The sequence below is a fragment of the Ambystoma mexicanum genome, chromosome 3p, assembly GCF_040938575.1.
Source record: "Ambystoma mexicanum isolate Mex_15411 chromosome 3p, UKY_AmexF1_1, whole genome shotgun sequence".
Lineage (NCBI taxonomy): Eukaryota > Metazoa > Chordata > Amphibia > Caudata > Ambystomatidae > Ambystoma > Ambystoma mexicanum.
The window spans coordinates 690453166-690474047 of NC_090925.1; the positions used below are offsets into that span (position 1 = coordinate 690453166).

Here is a 20882-nt window from a genome sequence, read left to right on the forward strand (position 1 = left end):
TCTGTAACTCTGTATGTATATTCTAAGAACTCCTCTGGGGTGGCTTTTTTGTAACCCTTAATCAAGCCTTCTTACGTACCACTTATCAGCGCCTCTATGCCTCAGGGCTGCAGTGCGCTTTACAAATGTAAAAATAAAAAAAAAATAAAATAAGAATATATCTGACCAAGAAGAAATCCCAGAGGTATCTTAAAACTAAATTTGTAAACTGCTTTTTAATGTGAGGTAACACATTCCGACTGTGGCTAACAGTGTAATTTGCCAAATCCCAAAGACCTCTTTATAGAAACGTAATGCTTCCATATTATTAAGATAAGGGACAACATTCCACTTGGCAAAGCATTATTATGTATTTCAAGCGGCCCAGGCCCAGATTTAAATATAAAAGCAGGGTAGGAGTGGTTTTGGGAAGTGAAAGGAATTTTGTTAAAAGAGGTATATATGGGTGACATAATAAAAGTGTGTGGTGTATTTTCTATGGATAAGTGTGTTGGCTAATTATACCTTTGTGTCAGCCTACATCCCCTTACGGGAGTTAAGCCTGACTACTCCGTCACGTCTCATTTTAAGACAGGGTTTGGCTGTCTTTCTGGTGGATGCTCTGCCCCATGTCAAGGTTATGGCTGTACAGCCCTCACGAGGGGACTTTACAAAAAACAGTGGTAGGGATTTCATAGTACTTAGAACAAAGTGAAATCCACACAAGTATTTAAGTAACTTAATGACTTGTGCACTATATTGCTGTAAGATAAATGAGATGCTTCCCATGTGTAATTCAGTTTAGGAGTAAAACTATATCCTTACCTTTGTGTAAGTTAGTATACTGGAATGCGTGTATTAACTGTTGGTTAATGTAAATTGACGACTAACCTAATACTTGCCTACAAGTAGTTACTAAGGTGTTGCAAAATATTTACAACAATGTTGCTTTTATTTTGAAATGCAAACGTTTTTATTCATTTAAACTTCAATTGTTTGTGCAGAGTACTATTTTTGGTAACAATGCATTTCTTTTTCCCTGAAGTGTAATGCATTGGTACTTTGTGCTAAAGTGTATCTGGATTGTTTGGGGCCTCTGGCTGTGTTTTGGATTTGTTTTTTTCCCACCACCTCTGGAACCTTGATTAGCTGTAATGTATGCATTTGTGTTTCCATAAGACTGTGTCCCAGAGGGGTAGAAATATTGTGATAACTTTGTAACTATATTTTAATGACTGGTTCCTGTCTCTTCGCACCCCGTCTCTATCTGCTGTGTGCTTATCACTGGATAGTGGGCTTACAGTATAATAGAGGAGTGGTGTTGGTCTACTAGTTGTTTTAAGTACATGCTATTATGTCTAGTCGCCCCCCCCTTGTCACTATACGTTGTGTGTCTATCCTTAGATATGGAAGCATATGTTTTGTATGGGGTGCGGAATGTCTTTACTGACTAACTGTTTTTATAATACAGTATGTATTGTGTTTTACAACCAATGCAGGTATTTATGTTTCACATAATAAAAGTGCACACTTCCAGTATGCTAGTGCAGTCCATCTTCTATGGATAATTGTGTGGACTAATTATAGCTTTGTGTCAGTTACATCCCCTTCCAGGAGGTATGCAGAATGCTCTGCCACACTGCCATTTTAAGAGCAAGGTTAGTGGTTGTACAGCGCTGAGAGGCCTGTGCAAAATAACACCATAAAAAGAGCCATTTTTGGATTGCATGCTCAGCCTGTCAAGAACTTAAATGGATTTAGGACGCCTGGAGTCCTATGGAGTATGAAAACATGAAGCTAAAATTGTTTTCTTTGCTGAGTATGAAATAACAGTATGGTCATCTAAAACCCATAAGGCGGCCTACTAGCTGGTGGAGAAACCCCGCTTCTGGTACAGCAGACTTCTGAGGATGACTAACTATCCTGAGCCCATACCAGGTCTTTTATACCTATTTGGGCTTTCTCGCAGCTCGTGGCTTAGTGTAAAGGCAGTTTTTGTACCACCCTCTGTTCAGGGTGTTACAATCCCTAACCCTAGGGGGATGGCAAACACAACTGACAAAAAAGGGAAGCCAAACCTCTCTTAATATAGGTGGTGTGGTCAGAGTGACAACTCAACTCTCAGGTAGGGGAAGTAGGATGACACAATGGTACAATTAGTCCACGCACCCAAAACTATTAGGTCAAATACGTATTCCAGTAATAATACACAGTATTAAAAAAATACCAAGCATATTATAAAAACAGTAATGTCTATACAAGGGCTCCCATAACCCCAATGTCTACATGTGGGCCCTCTACCAAAGGTGAGCACCCAACATAAAATAACAGCGAGTGGGTAGAACCAGGAACGAAAAAACCTAGCAAGCCGGTTAGCCCTCTAGTGGCCTGCACAATAATGTGCAGTGCCCCAAAGACACAACTCAATCCTAGTTTTTATGGAAGGACCTAGACCTTGTGAGTCACCAGCAAGACACTGGGATAAAAAGGGAAACAGAATTATACCGGCAAGAAAGAAACAGTACTCCACAGTCATTTACACCTCCTTGGACAGACGTGCTGAATGCTGCCTTTCAGGACATTATTTATAGCCCTGAAAGTCACATGAGTTTAATGGTGAAGTGTTGCCTGGCCGTCAGTCAGTCACTAAGTCTGTCATATCAGGTGTGTGAAGTCTCTATGGCCTTTTCGTCTTTGCAGCATGATAAATGCACTTTTATTTATTTTTAAAAACATGATTTCAGGTCTACAATACAAATAAATCAAAGTGGTAATGCCATTAAAAGGCAACGTGTAACTTGTTACAATAAAACACGAATAATTAAAAAGTACAGCTTGAAATCTATGTTTTTTAACTCAATTATTCACACCGACGCCTCCAACACCCATTCATTCCCATGGACAGTTCAGACACTGTATGAGAATTGTATGGTACATTCTGCCCCTCCAGCGAACAGTTGTGCCTCCTTGTCCTAGAACATTATATAAACATTATAAACCGTAGGCAAAGTTATCAAGAACCAATAAAATATTTTAGAACAATTAACCTTCCTTAGGACTTTCAGCGGAAAATATACACAGTGTTACCAGATATAGTCACATTGTTTAAAATATGTTCTCCATAATAGAAATGAAGGGGATTACTTTCAAACTTGATTTAAAAAAAATAAATCACAGGTAAATCCCCGAAAGTATGATTCTTGGTCCAGAGCTCACAGGACAACGTATGGACTCAGGTAAAATGTCCAGTGGCAGCTAAGTACCCCAGAGTCAATTTGAGAGGCGTTTCAGAGTAGGCTCACAGTTCCATTGGAATTAATGGGAGAGTTAAATGGCCATCCGCTTTGGTGGAGGTAAGCTCACAGGTGCAGATTCTGCGACGAGAAACCCAGGGAAGGTAAGTGGAGACCCCAAAGAAATGTTCCAGTAGTTTAATGATGGACCTAGAGCCCCAGAGGAAGAAGCAGCCTAAAATTAGGACCCAAAATAGAACTCTATGGGAAAGTCGGTAAAGACTGGCATCTAAGGAATCTCTACTCCGGACCAGAGGGATACCCGAGGGTGATTATCTAGAATAATCGAACACCCCAGGAACCAAACGTAGGTACTCACGTTGGTAGATTCGAAGAAACGGCTCCAGCAGCATGCAACAACCCACTGAGTAAAGAGCCCTTTTCTACATGTGCAGTTTTCATGATTCAGTTCTCGGGCCTTGTACCCTGCGCCAGCAACGATCCCAGCAACCCAGGAAAGAAAGGCTTTTCCTACCACGTCTACCTTCAAACCAGGAATGGAACATCTGGCTAGGAAGACTAAGGAAAACAAGGAGGGCAGCTTCCGGTGGTACGATGAACAAAGGATGAAAGCAGTTCCAAAGCAAACGATCCCAGGATATCGACAACAACTGGAGGCAGCTTTGGATATTCTAAGCTGATGAACTGGTGGAGGGATGAAGTCTCAACACCTCTCTGGACACACCAGACAAGTGGAAGATGCTAGATGGAAACAGCGAGATGTGGCAGTAAAATGGACATAAAATAGTTCCAGACTGGATAGCTCAACGCAGAAGATGTGGGGAGTCAACCAGAGTATTCCGGAAGCTGGACCACCAATGGCAAAAAAGAATAATGAACTGGATATCCCCAAGCCACTAAACTTAGCAAGTATTGCCAAGTGAGGACTTTAAAAATTGCAAAAGCTCCAGGTTACTCAAGAAAACTGCTTCAGCAGGTTGGCAGGCATTCCACCTGCAAGCTGCAGGAACAAAAAGCAAGAGAAAAGGGGAGGAAGGAGAAAAATTAAATATGGTTGCACAAAGGGGCTGGCCAAAGACCAGCAAGGCCAATAACTAAAAGGGGCTGTGGTTACTTTTAGCGACAAACATTGCCAGAAATAAATATGCACTTAATTTTGTTCTACCTTCTGTATGAGAAGTTTTTAACCTCTCAGTGTATGGTGCCCCCACATTGAGTGAAAGAACAAGCAGATGATGCGATTAGGACTGTGAGTGCCTAGCATGTTGTAGAGCATGGATTTATCTGGAAAGGAGGAAAATATGACAGGTAAGATCTGGAATCTTGTAAATATTTGGTATGGCATTTAAATGAATTTTGAACTGAACTGGTCATTTTATTTTTTACTGTTATAATGTTGCTGTTATGTATGTTTTATGAATTTATATGTGATTTGAAATAAAAACGGATTGACAACACTGGGTTGACACTCAGAATTACAGTGCGTCTTCAAGATTGAGCTGAAGACCCCTCTTGGGAGGTGGCGGTGTCTTGCAAACAACATCCACATGGGCCATTAGCTTGGATAAATTCACATCGGCCTCTGAAGCTTCTGAGGACGAGGGGAAACACAACAGACCATGTCCCTAAAATTCAAAGACTGTCCACCAGCCATTCTGGAAATGTTGAATGTATGAATGTGGAACATGGATAAGCAGACAAGGATGCTACAGGTTTGTCAAAAAAGGGGAGGTGCTGAGAAGTTCTTGGAGACCATGGCGGCCTATTCCAACAAGCCTACCCGCTTTGACTTCTCCGTAGTCCATAGGTTGTAATGGTAATTTCTCTCGTGCTTGGGAGTGCGAACGGTCCTCTGCTCTGCTTTCTTTCTCATACGCTTTGCCCCTTACAGGCATCTACTTAGTGTTATGCATTTTCTACTGTATTGTAAATACCCTTCTGCCTGTGAATTTATATGCAATTTGCAGTTACCATAATCTGTCCTTCTGCGCATTTCTGAGTAACTTTTAAAACCCAAGAGAACCTTTTGACTGTCAAGCGAGGGAAGCAGAGCAGGATTTGTGGAGTGTGTGAACAGTCTTTCAACAGTGCATCTGATATGTTGAAGCTCATAAAAGGAATTGCTAGATGGATGGTCATTGATCTGTGCTGGAATGAGCAGCGGTCACATGGACAAAAGAAAAGCTCTGACAATGCCAGTGTGTGAGTCACCCGGTACAATGGGCATTAAACGTCAGTCTGCAAAGTGGGTTCCACTCCAAAAATGTACAGCAGGTAGAAAAACAAGGAACTGAGGTGCAATGGAACTGACAAGGCCAGGTTTGCACGCATTGCACCGGAGTAAAAACTACCCACAAATTTAGGAGATGCTTTAAAAAAATAGATTTCTGTCCCACCAATTGTTCTTGGTAATGCCGAAATGGTGAAAATAGAAAAACTGTGCCTCTTAAAGTAAATGCACCCATGCATGGTACGATAGAGGTGGGCACTCCACTTTCTGTGCTGTGGGAACAAAGGATTGTGCTACTATGTAAGGCATGTGGCTATGCTTCGGAAAAGTAGCACAATCCCCTCCCTTTTACTACTCCCAGCAGATGGTAATGAGATTCCCAATCAGCACGTTATGGATTATGCAGAGCAGGCGGGTCACAGCTTTCAGTGTTCAATCAAGAATCTGTGCTTCTCTGAAAGATAATTAACTATGATCCATGGCAGGTTACGGTTCTGTGCATGTGCCCTTGTGCAGCAGGAACGTCAGAACAACTCACCTCTCGGCACCTAGTCTTTGCACACTGGTCCTTGTCTCTGCATCTAAATCAGGGGTAAATGAAAAAATAACTATGGTTACCACTCAAGCTGCACACTGCTGAAAAGACCATTTTGATACCATGTGCATAGCAGATGGTGCACTTTATAAATGCTGCACACGCTGTGTTAAGTAGCTACTCTGTCGTTCGCACACATTTACGGCAGGTTTTCATACTCAGTACACTGCCATCGCATAATTACACTTAGAGGCCACATGGGAATCAGTGAGATCACATACTGGAGACAGTCAAAACGTAATTTCTCCCACAAATCCAACCACAGCCCATTAAATTCCCTGCTCCCTAACCAGCGGGTGGGGATGTCCACACAGTAGTCCCGTCATTATCAAAAACAGCGCAGAATGTCTAACCACCATACAATAAATCCCAGAAAAAAAAACACTTTCACCAGTGACCAAAATACACTATGCAAGCCCCACAAAATGAATCCAGGATATAATACAGTCACTAACCTTGCTATTTATCCCATTAATCAATAAGCAGCCAGGAACTTGTCAGATGGTGTCTTCATGTACTCCAAGTACCAGCATCTAACTACACTGTAACAAAACTAAAGGTTTCCCAGGCCTACAATATGGATCATAGTAGAGGAGTGCACTGGGTCCGACACAGGTTGGATAATGAGAGTGTAAAGGGAATGGCACCTGTGTGGGAGTATGCTTAGTTATCTCGATTCAGTTTACATCAATTGCAAGGCATACTACCGACTGCCCTTACTACAGAATTAACACCGTGAGGGTCGACACTAAAATAAATATATATTTGATCTCCACTTCTAACGCTTGCACATCCTTTAGACAATTTAGGATAGTGGAGCTTGCATTATTCATGGGTGGGGAAGATTCCTGCTCTGTGAACTGAGATGTGCAGCACAGTACTGCAGGCTTGGAGAAGTGCTCCTCACAGTACTTCCTAGCAGATTTCATAAAGTCTAGAACATGTTAGGTCCAGGATGCGTGCCAAGCTACAGGTTACAAGCGCACCCTATGCATGATGCTAATAAAGCAATTTGACTATGCAGGGTACCGGATAGGTTTTTGATCATGTGTTCTTTCTGCTTTGCAGGTGGCTCCCTTTCAACATCTAGACCATTGCACAATACACGCCATTCTATCGAAATTTAAACATAGAATCGTACTGTATTTATCAAAATAATCAAATTCCAGGTACTGTATATGGGCTGTACGAAAATAGCCAAAGATTAAGTTCCCAAAATTAGGGAACTTCCGTCCCTGTACACTATCTAAACTGAATAAGCCAAACTTCTCAATGTATATAAGGACAGAGTGATGAAGTGTGTGTAACATATTCCATGTTAGTATACCTCACCGGGCTGATTTATAGAACGAGTCTCACAATAACGTACTTCAAAATATAACAATACAATTTATATAGAACACAACATGTTTCGACATAGCTATCTCTTCTTCAGGGGTGAAATTCATTCACATTTCTGAAAATAATCTAGACAAAAATGTCCATGAGTATATCAACATAAGGCATAGCTCCCAACCTTTTGTGTCACCAAGGCGGGTGAAAACGCCCGATGTCCTTTTTAGCGAGTGAGAGCCCATAGAAGTGAATGGGCATGTGAGGGACTTGGCGGGTGATTCAGCCTCTTGCAAGGCAGGTGACATCCGGCAAAAGCGGGTGAGTGGAGAGCTATGCACTTGCACAATCTCAATGCCACCTGGCCTAGTAGGATCGCTGTCTCTGTCTTCCCTCTGTTTCCCCTCCCTTGCCTCTTCTAACCTTGAAACACTTGTGTATAGGCGCGTTATAAATGCCATATCATATCAGATAATCACATACAGGTTGCAACAAAAACTGTCTCTAGAGGGTACCGTAAGCAAGGTAATTTACCTCAAAAATGTTGTGGTACAATCGTACCAATGGGTAAAATCAAGATGAGCAAAATTGTCTCTTGAAATCATTTCACAGTTTCTGGGAATTGAAATAAGAGGGTGTGTAAGAATATACAAAAAGGAGATGTCAAAGATTTCCAATGATGGCCAGGCTAGATGTAAGAGGTCCTAACTTATTTACGCGATCACCACAGTAAAGACAAACCTCTATAGGCAGGTGATAATACAGAAAGGTACTGCTCATAATTCCGTGACCTGGAGGTTCAAACCAATGTATAGATCAGGTGTGAAAAGTACTCAATATGGACTAACATAATAATGACTGTGGGTTATATGGTAACTCACCTATTGAGCAGTGTGTTCCTAAGATTCAACGTTCAGGACCATGTAGTGCCCAGCAATACAAAGTGCATGTTTTGCTCTATAAACCGATACAAAAAAAATACAAAAAAAAGATAGCACCTATCCTATGAGTATTTCACATAGGGCAACAGTTGTGCAGGGTTCTGCTTTAGTGGAATGAGTGCATAAGGTCACACTGGATACTCACAAAGCAGGTTAAAGGCAGACTGGAGCCTGTGTAACAACGTCCTGCCTTTTCGGGGTTAAAATTCGAAGCAACTAAGCGTTTGGGATGCAAAATAGCTGCTATTTGTTATGGCGGGCCTAAGGTCGTGATGACGTCACAGCGCCATGCGGCACGGACATCAAGAAAGTAAACGGACATATTTACAGGATCTACAGGAGTAAACAGCATATAGATTTGCAGTACAGAGTGGTGCAGGCAACATGCCTATAAATAGAACATACTTCAATAATGAATAGAAGTGATCAGTGAAACATATATAACCATTGAATGAAGCTTGGGGAGCAGGTGGCAACCCGTCTCCAAAGAGAAGAGACCAAGGGGACTTTAGGAACTAATAGAGTTATTAGGTCGCTAAGTAGGAGGATCAGCCAAGGGGGCTAAAGGGGACACCGTTTGTGGTGATTAGAGCAGTATGGGGTTTGCATCAAATGATCTGATGGAACAATATGTGCAATTAAGCCTGTTACCAATAGACCTGATGGAGTGGTATATGTGCACATATAGAAGAGCACGGGTGTTGCTAGTTCTGGAAAAGATCTGGGGCTACGCTAATGTCAGGACTGTCAGGACTCAGGGCTAGCTAGCTTTTTGGTTGTACCCCCTGTACTTCTATCCAGAGCTACAACCAAAAGACCCGGAGCTATAGCCTCATTGGCCACCCCCGCTAGCGAAGCCTCTGTAGAAGAGACTGATTTTGAGTGGAGATGCAAGAAAGGCATCATGTTCGATTTCAACTGAACTGCTATGGGTAAAAGATCATGCTTATGGCAAAAAATCGAATCTGTGAATGGTACATGTTGATAGTGTAGTACTTACAATCAAGGTATGTCGATTAGGGCAGAGAGCATGGTCTATAAATTGAGACATGGGCAAATATCCAATTATGTAGTACAGCCCGGTAGACTATAAATTAACCATCCGTGTAGAAGCATGCCCCTTACTCGGAGGGCATACAAACTTAATGGACAGTTAGTTTAGCCAATAGTTCAGCAAAGAATCATGCAGTCATCTGCTGTCAGAAGATACACTTTGATACAGTGCTTAGATACGTAAGTGCTTAGTCTGAAATTCTTATAAATTCAACATATTTCACTGCGGTTTCTCATATGACGAGTCTCTATTGGCTAAAAACACACAACATGGCAGACAACAGAGTCATGGGAAGTAAACTAAGGCAATCATGTGGCGACAAATAATGTAGTCACTATCATGTGTGGGTATTAGGTAGGTGAATTCCTGTGACCAACGTGCCACTGATCAAGAGGAGTAAGTAAATATATGGTACTCTACTTCTGGGATATGAGTTAAACAATAGAGGAGAATTGCCCTGCCAATGTGCATTCATGTACGTCTCAAAAGCACACAACAGAGTGTATGTAACATGTCCAAGTTCTATAGGTAAGGGCCCAATTGGTGGCACTCATTCGTACCCAGTGGGGAGGTGGCGTCCATATGATAAGTGCAAAAGAGTTGACATTGTGATAGTTTCTTATGCAAGTAACCCCTCTAGGAAGGTGGTGTACTATCTCAAGTATGGCACATCTCATTTATGCGATTGAGTGACGCTGTTCTTTGAAATGTCTGCAGACCAGTGATTTATCAATAGATGTTCTTCTATTGGATTTATGCCCTGTACACCGCTCTTTTGCTTTGCCTATGGTTTGGCCCACATAGTATTTCCCGCATGGACATCGCAGAACATAGATCACGTTCCGGCCTTCTCAGGTAGCATAATGGCATAGCATGATTTTTTTACCCGTGTTGTGCTGTCTAAGGTGATCACCTTTGATTACATTAGAGTAGTGTTGAAATTTAAGCAAGGGAAAATGTGGACCTTGGGTTTGTACAATAATCTCTGTGGTGATTTATTGGGTCTTTCTGCTCAAACCAAAGTGTCCCTGAAATGTCTTCCCCTTTTGAATGCCATTATAAGTGGTTCAGGGACCAGTATATGCAACACTGGGTCATGTTTGAACATGTTGTAGTTCTTCTTAGCAATTCTCGCGACTTGGTGGCTCTGCGCAGTATACTTAAGTGTGTGAATGATGCGCGTGTTCTCTTTTTTCGGGCCAGGTTTACAGAGATCATCTCTCCTGTGTGTTTCTGCCCTAGTGATGACTTTCTCTAAGATGTCGGGGTGGGGGGGGGGGGGGATAACCACGATTCAAACATCCTTCTGACATAAGGTCACATTCCCTTTGTAGAACCTCAGTGCTGGAAACAATCCCTTTGAGCCTTAAGAACTGGCTATATGGTAGACATGCCTTGAGGTGGGAAGGATGAAAGCTACCAAAGTGCACAGTGTCATTGTCGTCGGTGGGTTTTCTATAAATGATAGTGGACAGCATCTTGTCAGAGCAGGTAACCATGACATCAAGACAATGTAGATTTGGTTCTCCCATCTCTAGAGTGAATATAATATGGTTGTGACAGATATTAAAATATTCAAAAAGATTTGTGTCAATTCCAAGTGTGTCCCTTTCCAGATTGCAAAGACATCGTCTATATACCTCCTCCAAAAAATAATCTAGCAGGACCAAGGTTCTGTGTCAAGGATGTATGTTTTTTCGAAATGTAACATGAACATGTTGGCATATGTTGGTGAACGGCTGAGCCCATGGATGTTCCGGATATCTGTAAAAAGAATCTGCCATCATAGCTGAAGTTGTTATATACAATCAGGTTGACTAATTCAATAGCAAAGACTTTATGAATCTTGCCATTTTTGTGTACAGAGAAACCATTCCATCACGTCAATACCTTCCCGATAAGGGATAGAAGTGTAGAGGCTATTAACATCAAGTGAAAATAGAATGAGATTGAGCTCAGTGAGCTCTAGTTCATTTAACAGTTGCAAGAAGTGTGATTTGAGGTACTTCGATGTCTATTGTACCAGTGGTTGTAATACCGTGTGTAGATAAATGGCAAGCAGATCAAAGTCACTCTCAGTGCCTGCCACTATGGGACAGAAAGGTGGGTTCTTGTGCTCCTTGGGAAGTGCATAGAAAACCAGGATTATGGGATATTTTGGACCAAAAATTCAGCAGTGTGTGATGTAATCCATTCCGATTAATTTGACTTCACTATGGTTTCCTAAACCAGGGGTGTTATTGTGCATGCGGGGTCATGTTCCAATTCCAAGTATGTCCAAGGGTCACAGAGGGTATCCCAAGGCAACCCTAATGGTAGAATTGGTTGCCCATTATGACAAGAGCACAGCCTTTGTCGGCAGGTTTCATTGTGATAGAGACATCCTCTATCAGTTCTTTAAGAATGCGCACCTGGGGGGGCGTGGCCAGCGGGCAAAGCATGGAGACGTAATCTCTGCGAGCTCCTGGGCCGCCAGCAGAATCCTGCAAAATCCTGGAGAAAATCGAAAAGAAGCCAACATAAACTCAAATCAAATCGAAGCACACAGCTACTGCCATAACCTGCGCGACTCTGGAGGTGAAACGGTGGTTAGAAGCAGAGGAAATCGCTGAGGAAGATAAGGGAACCGGCGCTGAAGCATGTCCAAGATGGCCGCCGGGCGCTGAGAAGGAGAGACTGCCGCCCAACCCGACGCTTCTGGGGACGGACTGCGCCGCGGGGAGGCAGACGCTGTGGGGGCGAGGAAGGTGTGGCATTGCCCTTCCCGCTGCGCCTTGCGCTGCTCCTGCAGAGGAGGAAGACGTGTGTCGGGAGTGGGGTCCTCTGCCTCGCGCTCCGCCATTCCTGGCCGGGAAATAAGCACCAGTGCCCGACCAGAGGACCAGTAGCTCAGAGGGGGGGCACGGACTGGCTCCTCGCGACGAGTTTGAGGATTGGAGGCGGAAATCGGAGAGACTCCGGAAGATCGGGGCGACTCCTGGAGGTGCACCGGACGCGGGCCACCCGCCCCGGTCGAAAACGGACATTCGTGAGCACTCCGTTCATCATCGAGCACTCGATGCAACACAACAATCCACAGCGGCGGCGACCGGCGAGGTGAGGGGAAAGCGGAGTGCACAAGCTGGTCACTGGGGATAGATCGCAGACCGGGAGAGAGCGAGAGAGATCTGGAACCCGGCCCCCACCGCCTGCCCCCCTGAACATACTGGCCTCGACCGGCTGGAACGGGAGACCGGAAGCGGAGAGGACCCAGGAAACTGCAGCCTCGAACGCGGGTGAGCTGCGACACAGCGCCACTGACTCCAGGCCTGATGCGATCAACCGTTGAGCGCCCGCAAGAAAACTGCAAGTCACGGCGGTAAGGAGAGGGGACGGTGGAGGTATAGCCCTGCATTTAGAGCGACCTAAACACACGAAAATAGACTGTTAGAACGGCGAAGGGGGCAGAAGGGCAGATCCTGAAATAAAAGGCAACCAATATACTAATCTAATGCAAACGGCGCCTTGAGAGAAGCGGAACCCAAAGACCGAGACGAGGGAGGCTGAATAGACTCAGGAACTGGCCTAATGGGAAGGGAGTAGGCCCCGCGCTCAGGGTGACCGACATTTCCAAGCTACACACGTGATCACAACACAGGGGAAGAAGGGAGCTGTGAATCCATAACCAGAACAGCAACCGAAGACACCCACTGGTGACGCGGCTTCAAAGCACAACATACAGGAAGCCACATAATACATCACCCATCTGAGATAACAGTCTCCTATACAGAATACCAGCATTGTAAGCACCACCCCACAAGACGGGAAAGGCACACTAAAGTCTACACCCCACGCAATAATGAACAGGCAAACAGTTGCCACAATGGGCAAGGATAAAATGACGACAAAAAAGGTGGGCAACCAGAGCACTATGGAGCAATTCACAACTCCCACCCTGCCTCTACCAACGGAACCAAATGGCCCAGACGATAGGCAGAATCCGGAAGAAAACCTCTCCCTAAGGGATGTGATGACCGCCATTGCCAACTCACGGGCATCCATGGAAGTTAAAATGGATGGCATCTCAACAGTCTCAATTGAACAGTCTCCCTGTTGCGGCATGACCTTCAGAAACTATCATCCTGCACTGGAGAAGCCGAAACTCGCATATCGGTCGCGGAAGATGAGCTGAGAGGTATGGGCCAACAGATGAACAGAGCGCTATAACGCATTAAGGTACTGGAGAGCAGGGTGGAGGAGGGAGAGGGCAGATCAAGAAGAAATAACATCCGCATTCTCGGGCTGCCCGAAAAAACTGAAGGAGAGAGCATGGAACTCTTCCTGGAAAAATGGCTTGTTGATCTGTTTGCGCCCAAGACCCTCTCGACATTATTCTCAATAGAAAGGGCACATCGAGTCCCAAGGGGCGTCCCGATCCCTGGTAAACAACCGAGAACTGTTGTAGCGAAGATCCTTAATTACAGGGATCGGGACGTGGTGCTGCAGATGGCCAGGACAAAGGGAGAGATAACATACAATGGCTCCAGGATTGGCTTCTTTCCAGATTTCCCTAGGGAAGTGCAAAAGATGAGACAATCCTTTGACCCCCTCAAAAGACGCCTTCAGACACTGAATATAAAATATGGCCTCCTGTTCCCTGCACAATTGAAGATATATCATAATGGCACCACAATACATTTTACTGATCCCAAAGAGGCATGGACCTGGGCCGAAAGGAATCTGAAGGGGGAATGGAACCCACACAGAAGACAAGAAACAAGAAGGAACAGGCCACGCCGAAATGAACCACCGGATAGACCAGACCACCAAGAACAGGAAGTGATGCCCCAGAGAGGTGATGAATAACTGCAACAGAAGATGTAAAACGGCAGAACACATGGCAAGCATGAAACGTAATCTGCCCAACACAAGCAGCACCCGGTAACAAAGCTGGCGGCCCGAAGACCAACACGGCACGAACCCCCACAGCAAGAAGTGCATACGGAGGTACTCTCGAGCTACAGAGACCTAAGCACTATAAAAATTGTTAGAGAAGTGTAATGTTCTGTTTAATGGGCGACAGATGCTTCAGTTTGGGAAGGAGTATGGGGAGGGGGAATAGAGAGTCACACAGGTACTTAAATGACACCTGGCCTATCAAGGCCACTCTGCACATGAAGTATATGAAGATCACAAATATCAATTATCCGCATACACCAAGGAACTCAGAGAATAATGGCTACAGCAGCACATAGAGTAAAAAATCTCGCCTTCATGACATGGAACGTGAATGGCCTGGGAAACAGTATAAAGAGGAGACTAGTAACACAATATATAAACCGACATGATCCGGACATAGTGATGCTTACCGAAACACACCTGGCGGGCACGAACTGCAAATTCTTCAATAGAACAAAATATAAAACAGCAGTCCACGCAGGTTTCTCCAGGGGCTCGAGAGGAGTGTTAATACTGATAAATAAAAGAACCCCGATAGACATAACAAAAGTAATTCAAGATCCGGGGGCAGATTTGTGTTTGTGCAGGGCACACTATGGAACCAAACCATAGCTACAATGGCAATTTACTCACCCCCAGCACTAATGACCCTCTAATTGAGGAAATCACGCCCATAATAGCAAACAATCCAGCGGATATACTGGTGATGGGCGGAGACTTCAATGAAGTGATGAGCACTGTTAAGGACCACACACACCAAAGGGGAAGAAATCCGGCACTGCCGACCAAGTTGGCTAACTTTGCATCGGCACTTGGCCTGAAAGACGCATGGAGGGACCTCCATCCAGAAGAGCGACAATTCTCTTTCCACTCGGGTGCACACGGATCGATGTCCAGGATTGATTACTTTCTCCTCCCTGGCGAGAATGTGCATAAAGTAATTGAGGCAACTCTTCCGCCCCGAGGAATATCGGATCACTCCCCACTCAAGATGCTACTCAAAACAGAAAGACCCCGTCCTCCACCGAAATGGCGACTGAATGCATTCTATCTAGGATTCCCGGAACTTACAGAGAAAATTCAAGTAGCAACTAAAATGTACTTTGAATTAAATCAAGATTCCGTGGATGATTCTGGAATAGTATGGGAAGCATACAAGGCGACCCTAAGGGGTGAAATTCTGAGCTGGACTACAGCACACAAAAAAGCACACCAACGAGAAATGACAGAAGCAGAAGTGGAGGTGAAGCGGGCAGAGGAGAACTTCATAAGCTCCGGTACGGAGGAAGAAAACATATCCCTGCAGGTGGCACAAAAGAAGCTACACGACGTTGCGCTAACATGCGCGAAACAAGCACACAGGACTATGCATGCAAAAATATATGAAACAGGAGACAAAGCCAGCAAGATGCTGGCATTGTTAGAAAAAAGAGAGGAGAGCCACCCACAGGTACGTCGAATAAGAATCATGGACACTGAATGGGCCTCAACGGACGCGGGCATCGCAGAGGCCTTTGCAACCTACTATGAAAGGCTGTATGCCCCGCCGACGAACCCACTAGATCCCAGCATGTTGGATACAATGACCATCCCAGCATTAAACGAAACCCAGAAGATGAATCTTGAGGCTGAAATAATGGAGGAGGAATTGACGACTGCCATCTCCCAACTACAAAATGGGAAAACCCCGGGACCTAATGGCCTACCAGTGGAAAAATGGAAAAAAATTGGCACAGAAGAAGTGGCACCACACATGCTCAAAATGTTCCTACAGGCGAAAGAGAAAGGCATACTACCATCGGACCTAAGAAAAGCCAACATAGTAGTGATATATAAGCAAGGAAAACCTCCAGATGCATGCAGCTCGCACCGACCAATCTCTCTAACACCGAAGCCAAAATACTGGCAAAAATACTGGCCAACAGATTGCAAAAAGTAATAACCTCGTTGGTCCATCCGGACCAATGCGGCTTCATGCCACAAAGATCCACACTGATGAACATTTATAGACTCCACGCTGCCATTGAAAAATCCCCGACCCTACAGGACCCACTAGCACTGCTCACCATCGATTTTGAGAAGGCCTTTGATTCGATTCACTGGGAGGCCCTATGGCTCATTCTGGGCAGAATGGGATTTGGAGAGCACTTCACAAACTGGGTTAAACTCTTATACAATGCACCGAAGGCTGAAGTTAGAGTCAATGGCTGGTCCTCACGCACCATAGAACTTGGGAAGGGTACTAGACAGGGGTGTCCCCTCTCTGCGATGTTATTTGCACTTGCAATAGAACCACTAGCAATAAAGCTAAGGGACTCCCCAAATTGGAAGGGGTTCCACTGGGCACAAAACTGGGAGGACAAGGTATCCTTATACGCAGATGACCTCCTAATCTACCTAAGTGACCCAGTGGCCTCCTGTCCCATTGTTATGAATATACTAAACACTTATGGAAACTTCAGCGGGTTAAGGGTAAACTATGACAAATCCCTGCTGTTTCCGATTAAGGGGCTTGATTCAGCAGCCCTAGATACTTGCCTATTTAAGACGGAGAAAGAGCAGTTCCAATACCTTGGGATACAAATCACCACAGACCTAACACAATATATAGAGAAAAATCTGCATCCAGTGAGGGATAGATTCATAAATGACGTAAGACACTGGATGAACCTTCCGCTCACCCTACTAGGGAGAGCTGCCCTATTCAAGATGTGGGCCCTCCCCCGATTCCTATACGTCTTGCAGAACGCACCACTATACATATCTAAAACAGAATTTCGCAAAATAGAAGAACCACTTAGAAAACTGCTATGGGGAGGAGGGCATCCCCGAATCGCGCTAAAAACCCTACACCGCTCGATATGGGAAGGGGGAATCGGTCTCCTACACCTGCAAACATACTACTGGGCAGCCCAAATGTCAGTGGTGAATGACATCCTACATGTCGATCCAATGCTACCACATAATAGAGCAGATACCCAGGCGGACCATGGGATCACCCCGCTAGAAAGCCTCTATCAAAAGAAAACAAGACAAGTCACACCTACAATGATTGCTCAAAGAACGCAGATATGGATAGATACACAAACACCTGGGATGGGAAGGGAAAGTCACATTAAAACAATCCATGTGGTATAACAGAAATCTCACAGAACTTAAAGATATTCCCAAGTGGGTAACCTGGGAGGAAACGGGGATAAAGACACTGGAAGACATGATACGGGATGGAGAAATTAAGACCTTTCAAGTCCTGAGAGATGAATTTAATCTCCCCATTACAGAACACTTCCACTACCTGCAAATAAGACATGCACTCACGGCGAGCGAAATAGACATCCCAAATGTGCCAGAATGCACCCCGATCGAGAGAAACATCGTAATGGACCAAATCGAACACAAAGTAACATCTACAATGTATAATGCCATCAACTCGTTTGCCACAAAGGAGCTCACAAGGCTCAAAGAGAAATGGGAAAGAGATGTGGGTCAAATACAACCAGAAGACTCGACAGTGGCTCTTATGTACCCCTGAGAATCAGCAATCTCAGCCAGAATTAGGCTGATCCAGCTAAAAATTCTACATAGGATATACTATCCTAGGGAGGCCCTGCACCAATGGGGGAGGGCGACGGACCCCAACTGTCTAAGATGCCATCATCAGAGAGGAACCTTCTTCCACACTTTATGGGAATGTCCGCAGATACAAGACTTTTGGCAACAATGCTGCAATAGATTATCAACAGTACTTGGCCGCGAAATTCCGATGGATCCCAAACTCCTGATACTGGGGATAGATGCAGAGATAGAGCTATCAAGATTTGAAAAACTCATGTTCGCAACAACCACAAGCCTTGCCAAAAGGAACATTGCTCAATTATGGGGCTCACCCACACCACCCAGGCACGAAAAATGGGTAGCAGATGTAGATGGGTGTGTGCCAATGAAAGTGAGAGTGTATACTACGAGGGGGTGCCCAGAGAAAGCGACCAAGTTATGGCAAAGATGGCAGGACAACTGAAGGCTAATAAAGAAGAGCCATAAAACACTGAACGCTAAGCAATGAACTTAGTTAAGTGATCGAAACGAACTCAAGATAACTGTATAATGCATGCAAAGATAGACCAGATGCCAGGAAGAAGTGTATACCTGTGTGTTTAACTATAGTGACTAAGGGTGAATTATGCATTTTGGTTGCGTTTTGTTTGTACCTATAAAACAATAAAAAGTATTTTACTAAAAAAAAAAAAAAAAAAAGAATGCGCACCTGATTGTTTCCTGAGATTTCCCTGTGTTTGAGGGATAAAGTGTATTTTCTTCAGATCTTTGGTGGTCTTGAAACATATTGATCAACGGATGGTTGATCTCTGGGTGAAATAAAGTTTTCGACTTCATCTCCAGGCATTCAAAGGAGACCGACCTCTCTTGTAAATCAGTTAAGGTCTCAAAAAAGAAGTTCCATCTTCCTAATCAACTTAAAGAGATTGGTTTCTTCTTCAAAGTTGGAACTGTTTTGTACTTTATATTTTGAAGTACATTATTGTAAGACTCTTTCTATAAATCAGCCCTGTGAAGTATAGAAACATTGAATATTTTATACTCACTTTGTCACTGTAGACCTGATCACGAGTTGGGCAGTATCCCGACGGGATACTGCCAAACTTTATTTGCGTTAGCGCCCACCCATCCGGCGGTATTACCGGTGAATCACGGGTTGGCGCTAACTGTTATTCCCCATTGGACCCAATGTGGAATTTTTCAGCACAATTACCATGCAGTAAAACCGGTGGCGGCAATTGCGCCAAAGAAGTGCATTTTTCCAGCAGGTTTACCCCAGCCCTGAGCTTGGGCAGACCATTAAATGCAGTGGTAAGCCAAGCTTCTCAATGTATATAAAGACAGAGGGCCATTACAGCTGCATTTAGGTGCTACTGCCCAACTCGTGATCTGGCCCTCTGTCCTTATATACATTGAGAAGCTTGGCTTATTCAGCCCTACATAGTGTGCAAGGGTTGGGAGTTTCCTCATTTTGGGAACTTCATCTTTTTTCACTTTCAACATATGCCAAGATTTAAAAAGAAGATTCACAGCATTAGTGAAGCCATTTCATACACACAAATCCTCTGCCTCTAACAAGCCATTTCATATCTGCAACATGCACTGTAACCACAATTCTGAAATTATTGTGGCATAACAGGTGCCCTGTGTGCATTAAAGAAACACTGCATACAGACTTCTCACCTGCAGACATGGATTCCGATTGGTCCAGCAAGCTCAACAGCCTTCCTTCACTCCGCCCAACCTCCTGCCAAGATATAAAATATATTATCAGCACAGAGCCAGGGAGTGTGCATTCTATCACCATCCATCAATTTCATGTTCAGGTAAAACATCAGCCACAGAAAAAAAGAACAGCCACAGAAAAAAAGCTTTGTGATGCAAAACTTTTCTATTACTTTTCTATTACAGTACCTGCCCATCTGTCAATTAATGGAAAACATGAGTGGCAATATACTCTGGATAAGCGAAGGTACATCATGACCATACAATAGCATGCGTGGCTACCTGCAAAACATCCACAGGCAGGAATCAAAGGACATCCAGGGACTTCACTAAAGAAATAACCAGGGCCCACCACCAAAGACACTTGCAAACGTGTAACCACTAATAGTCGGCTAACCTCAGAAAACCACCAGGAGCCTACCTCTGATGACACCTATAGGGCTAAGCTCCAAAAGCAGACTCAACGCCTGTCTCCAGACAAACCGAAAGGATCTTTTCGACAGACACCGGCAAGCTCACCTTCACAGCTACACAAGGGCTTTCTTTCAGTAATACCTATGGGCCTGCCTTTAATGAGAACCTGTGGGCCTCATTCAATGTTGCCCATGGGCCCCCTTTATTGATAACTATAGGGTCCACTATTATCCACAACTACAAGCCTGTCAAAAGGGCACCTACAAAGACACCCAGGAGCCCACCTACGCAGGCACTCTGGGTCCTGCCTTCACAGATGCCCTGGGGGCCCACATACATAGACATGCCTTGCGTTTCACCTCCAAAGAAATGCCCTGGTCTTCGCAGCCAAAGACATGCCCCCGGACTCCACCTCCAGAGACAGACGGCAGTTCCCCTCCAGAGAGATACCCCGGGGTCCACCTATAGAGAAAACCAGTGATCCAGCTACAGGGAACCCCAGTGGTTCACCTCCTAAGACATCCATAGACATCCATGAGGAAGAAAAACGCTACTTCCACAAACCCTCGATAAGAAGAAACCAAAGACTATGAATTAAAGCTGCAGAAAGGTGAGCTGTGTGTCTGACGTACCCGGGGCTCTCCCGCATCGATAGCCGACACGGGGAGGAGCGATCGCTGCTGTGGTACTGTCCTTGGCTCCTGCAACAAAGCCACTCCGGTAAAGTCAGCACAGTCGTTGAGTCGGGGAGACTGATAACAGACCGGTCTGTGTTAGAACCAAGGTTGCAAGCAGCAACATTGTATGAAGAAATCTGCAAAGAACAGAGTGTAAGGTGTATGTGATGAGTGACGCAAATATAATT

At 44.5% G+C, this 20882-nt stretch overlaps 1 protein-coding gene across 2 annotated transcripts in view; it reads right to left on the bottom strand.

The window, feature by feature from the left end:
• The window catches only part of UIMC1 (ubiquitin interaction motif containing 1), an 814141-nt gene that overhangs the window by 79898 nt on the left and 713361 nt on the right, over positions 1–20882 (bottom strand). For both annotated transcript variants that reach the window (XM_069651488.1, XM_069651487.1), the window contains 2 exons: positions 19562–19625; positions 6002–6044 (listed from right to left, as the gene is read on the bottom strand). In XM_069651488.1, the coding sequence (XP_069507589.1) occupies positions 6002–6044; positions 19562–19625 (107 nt within the window). The remainder of the gene's footprint in view (positions 1–6001; positions 6045–19561; positions 19626–20882) is intronic.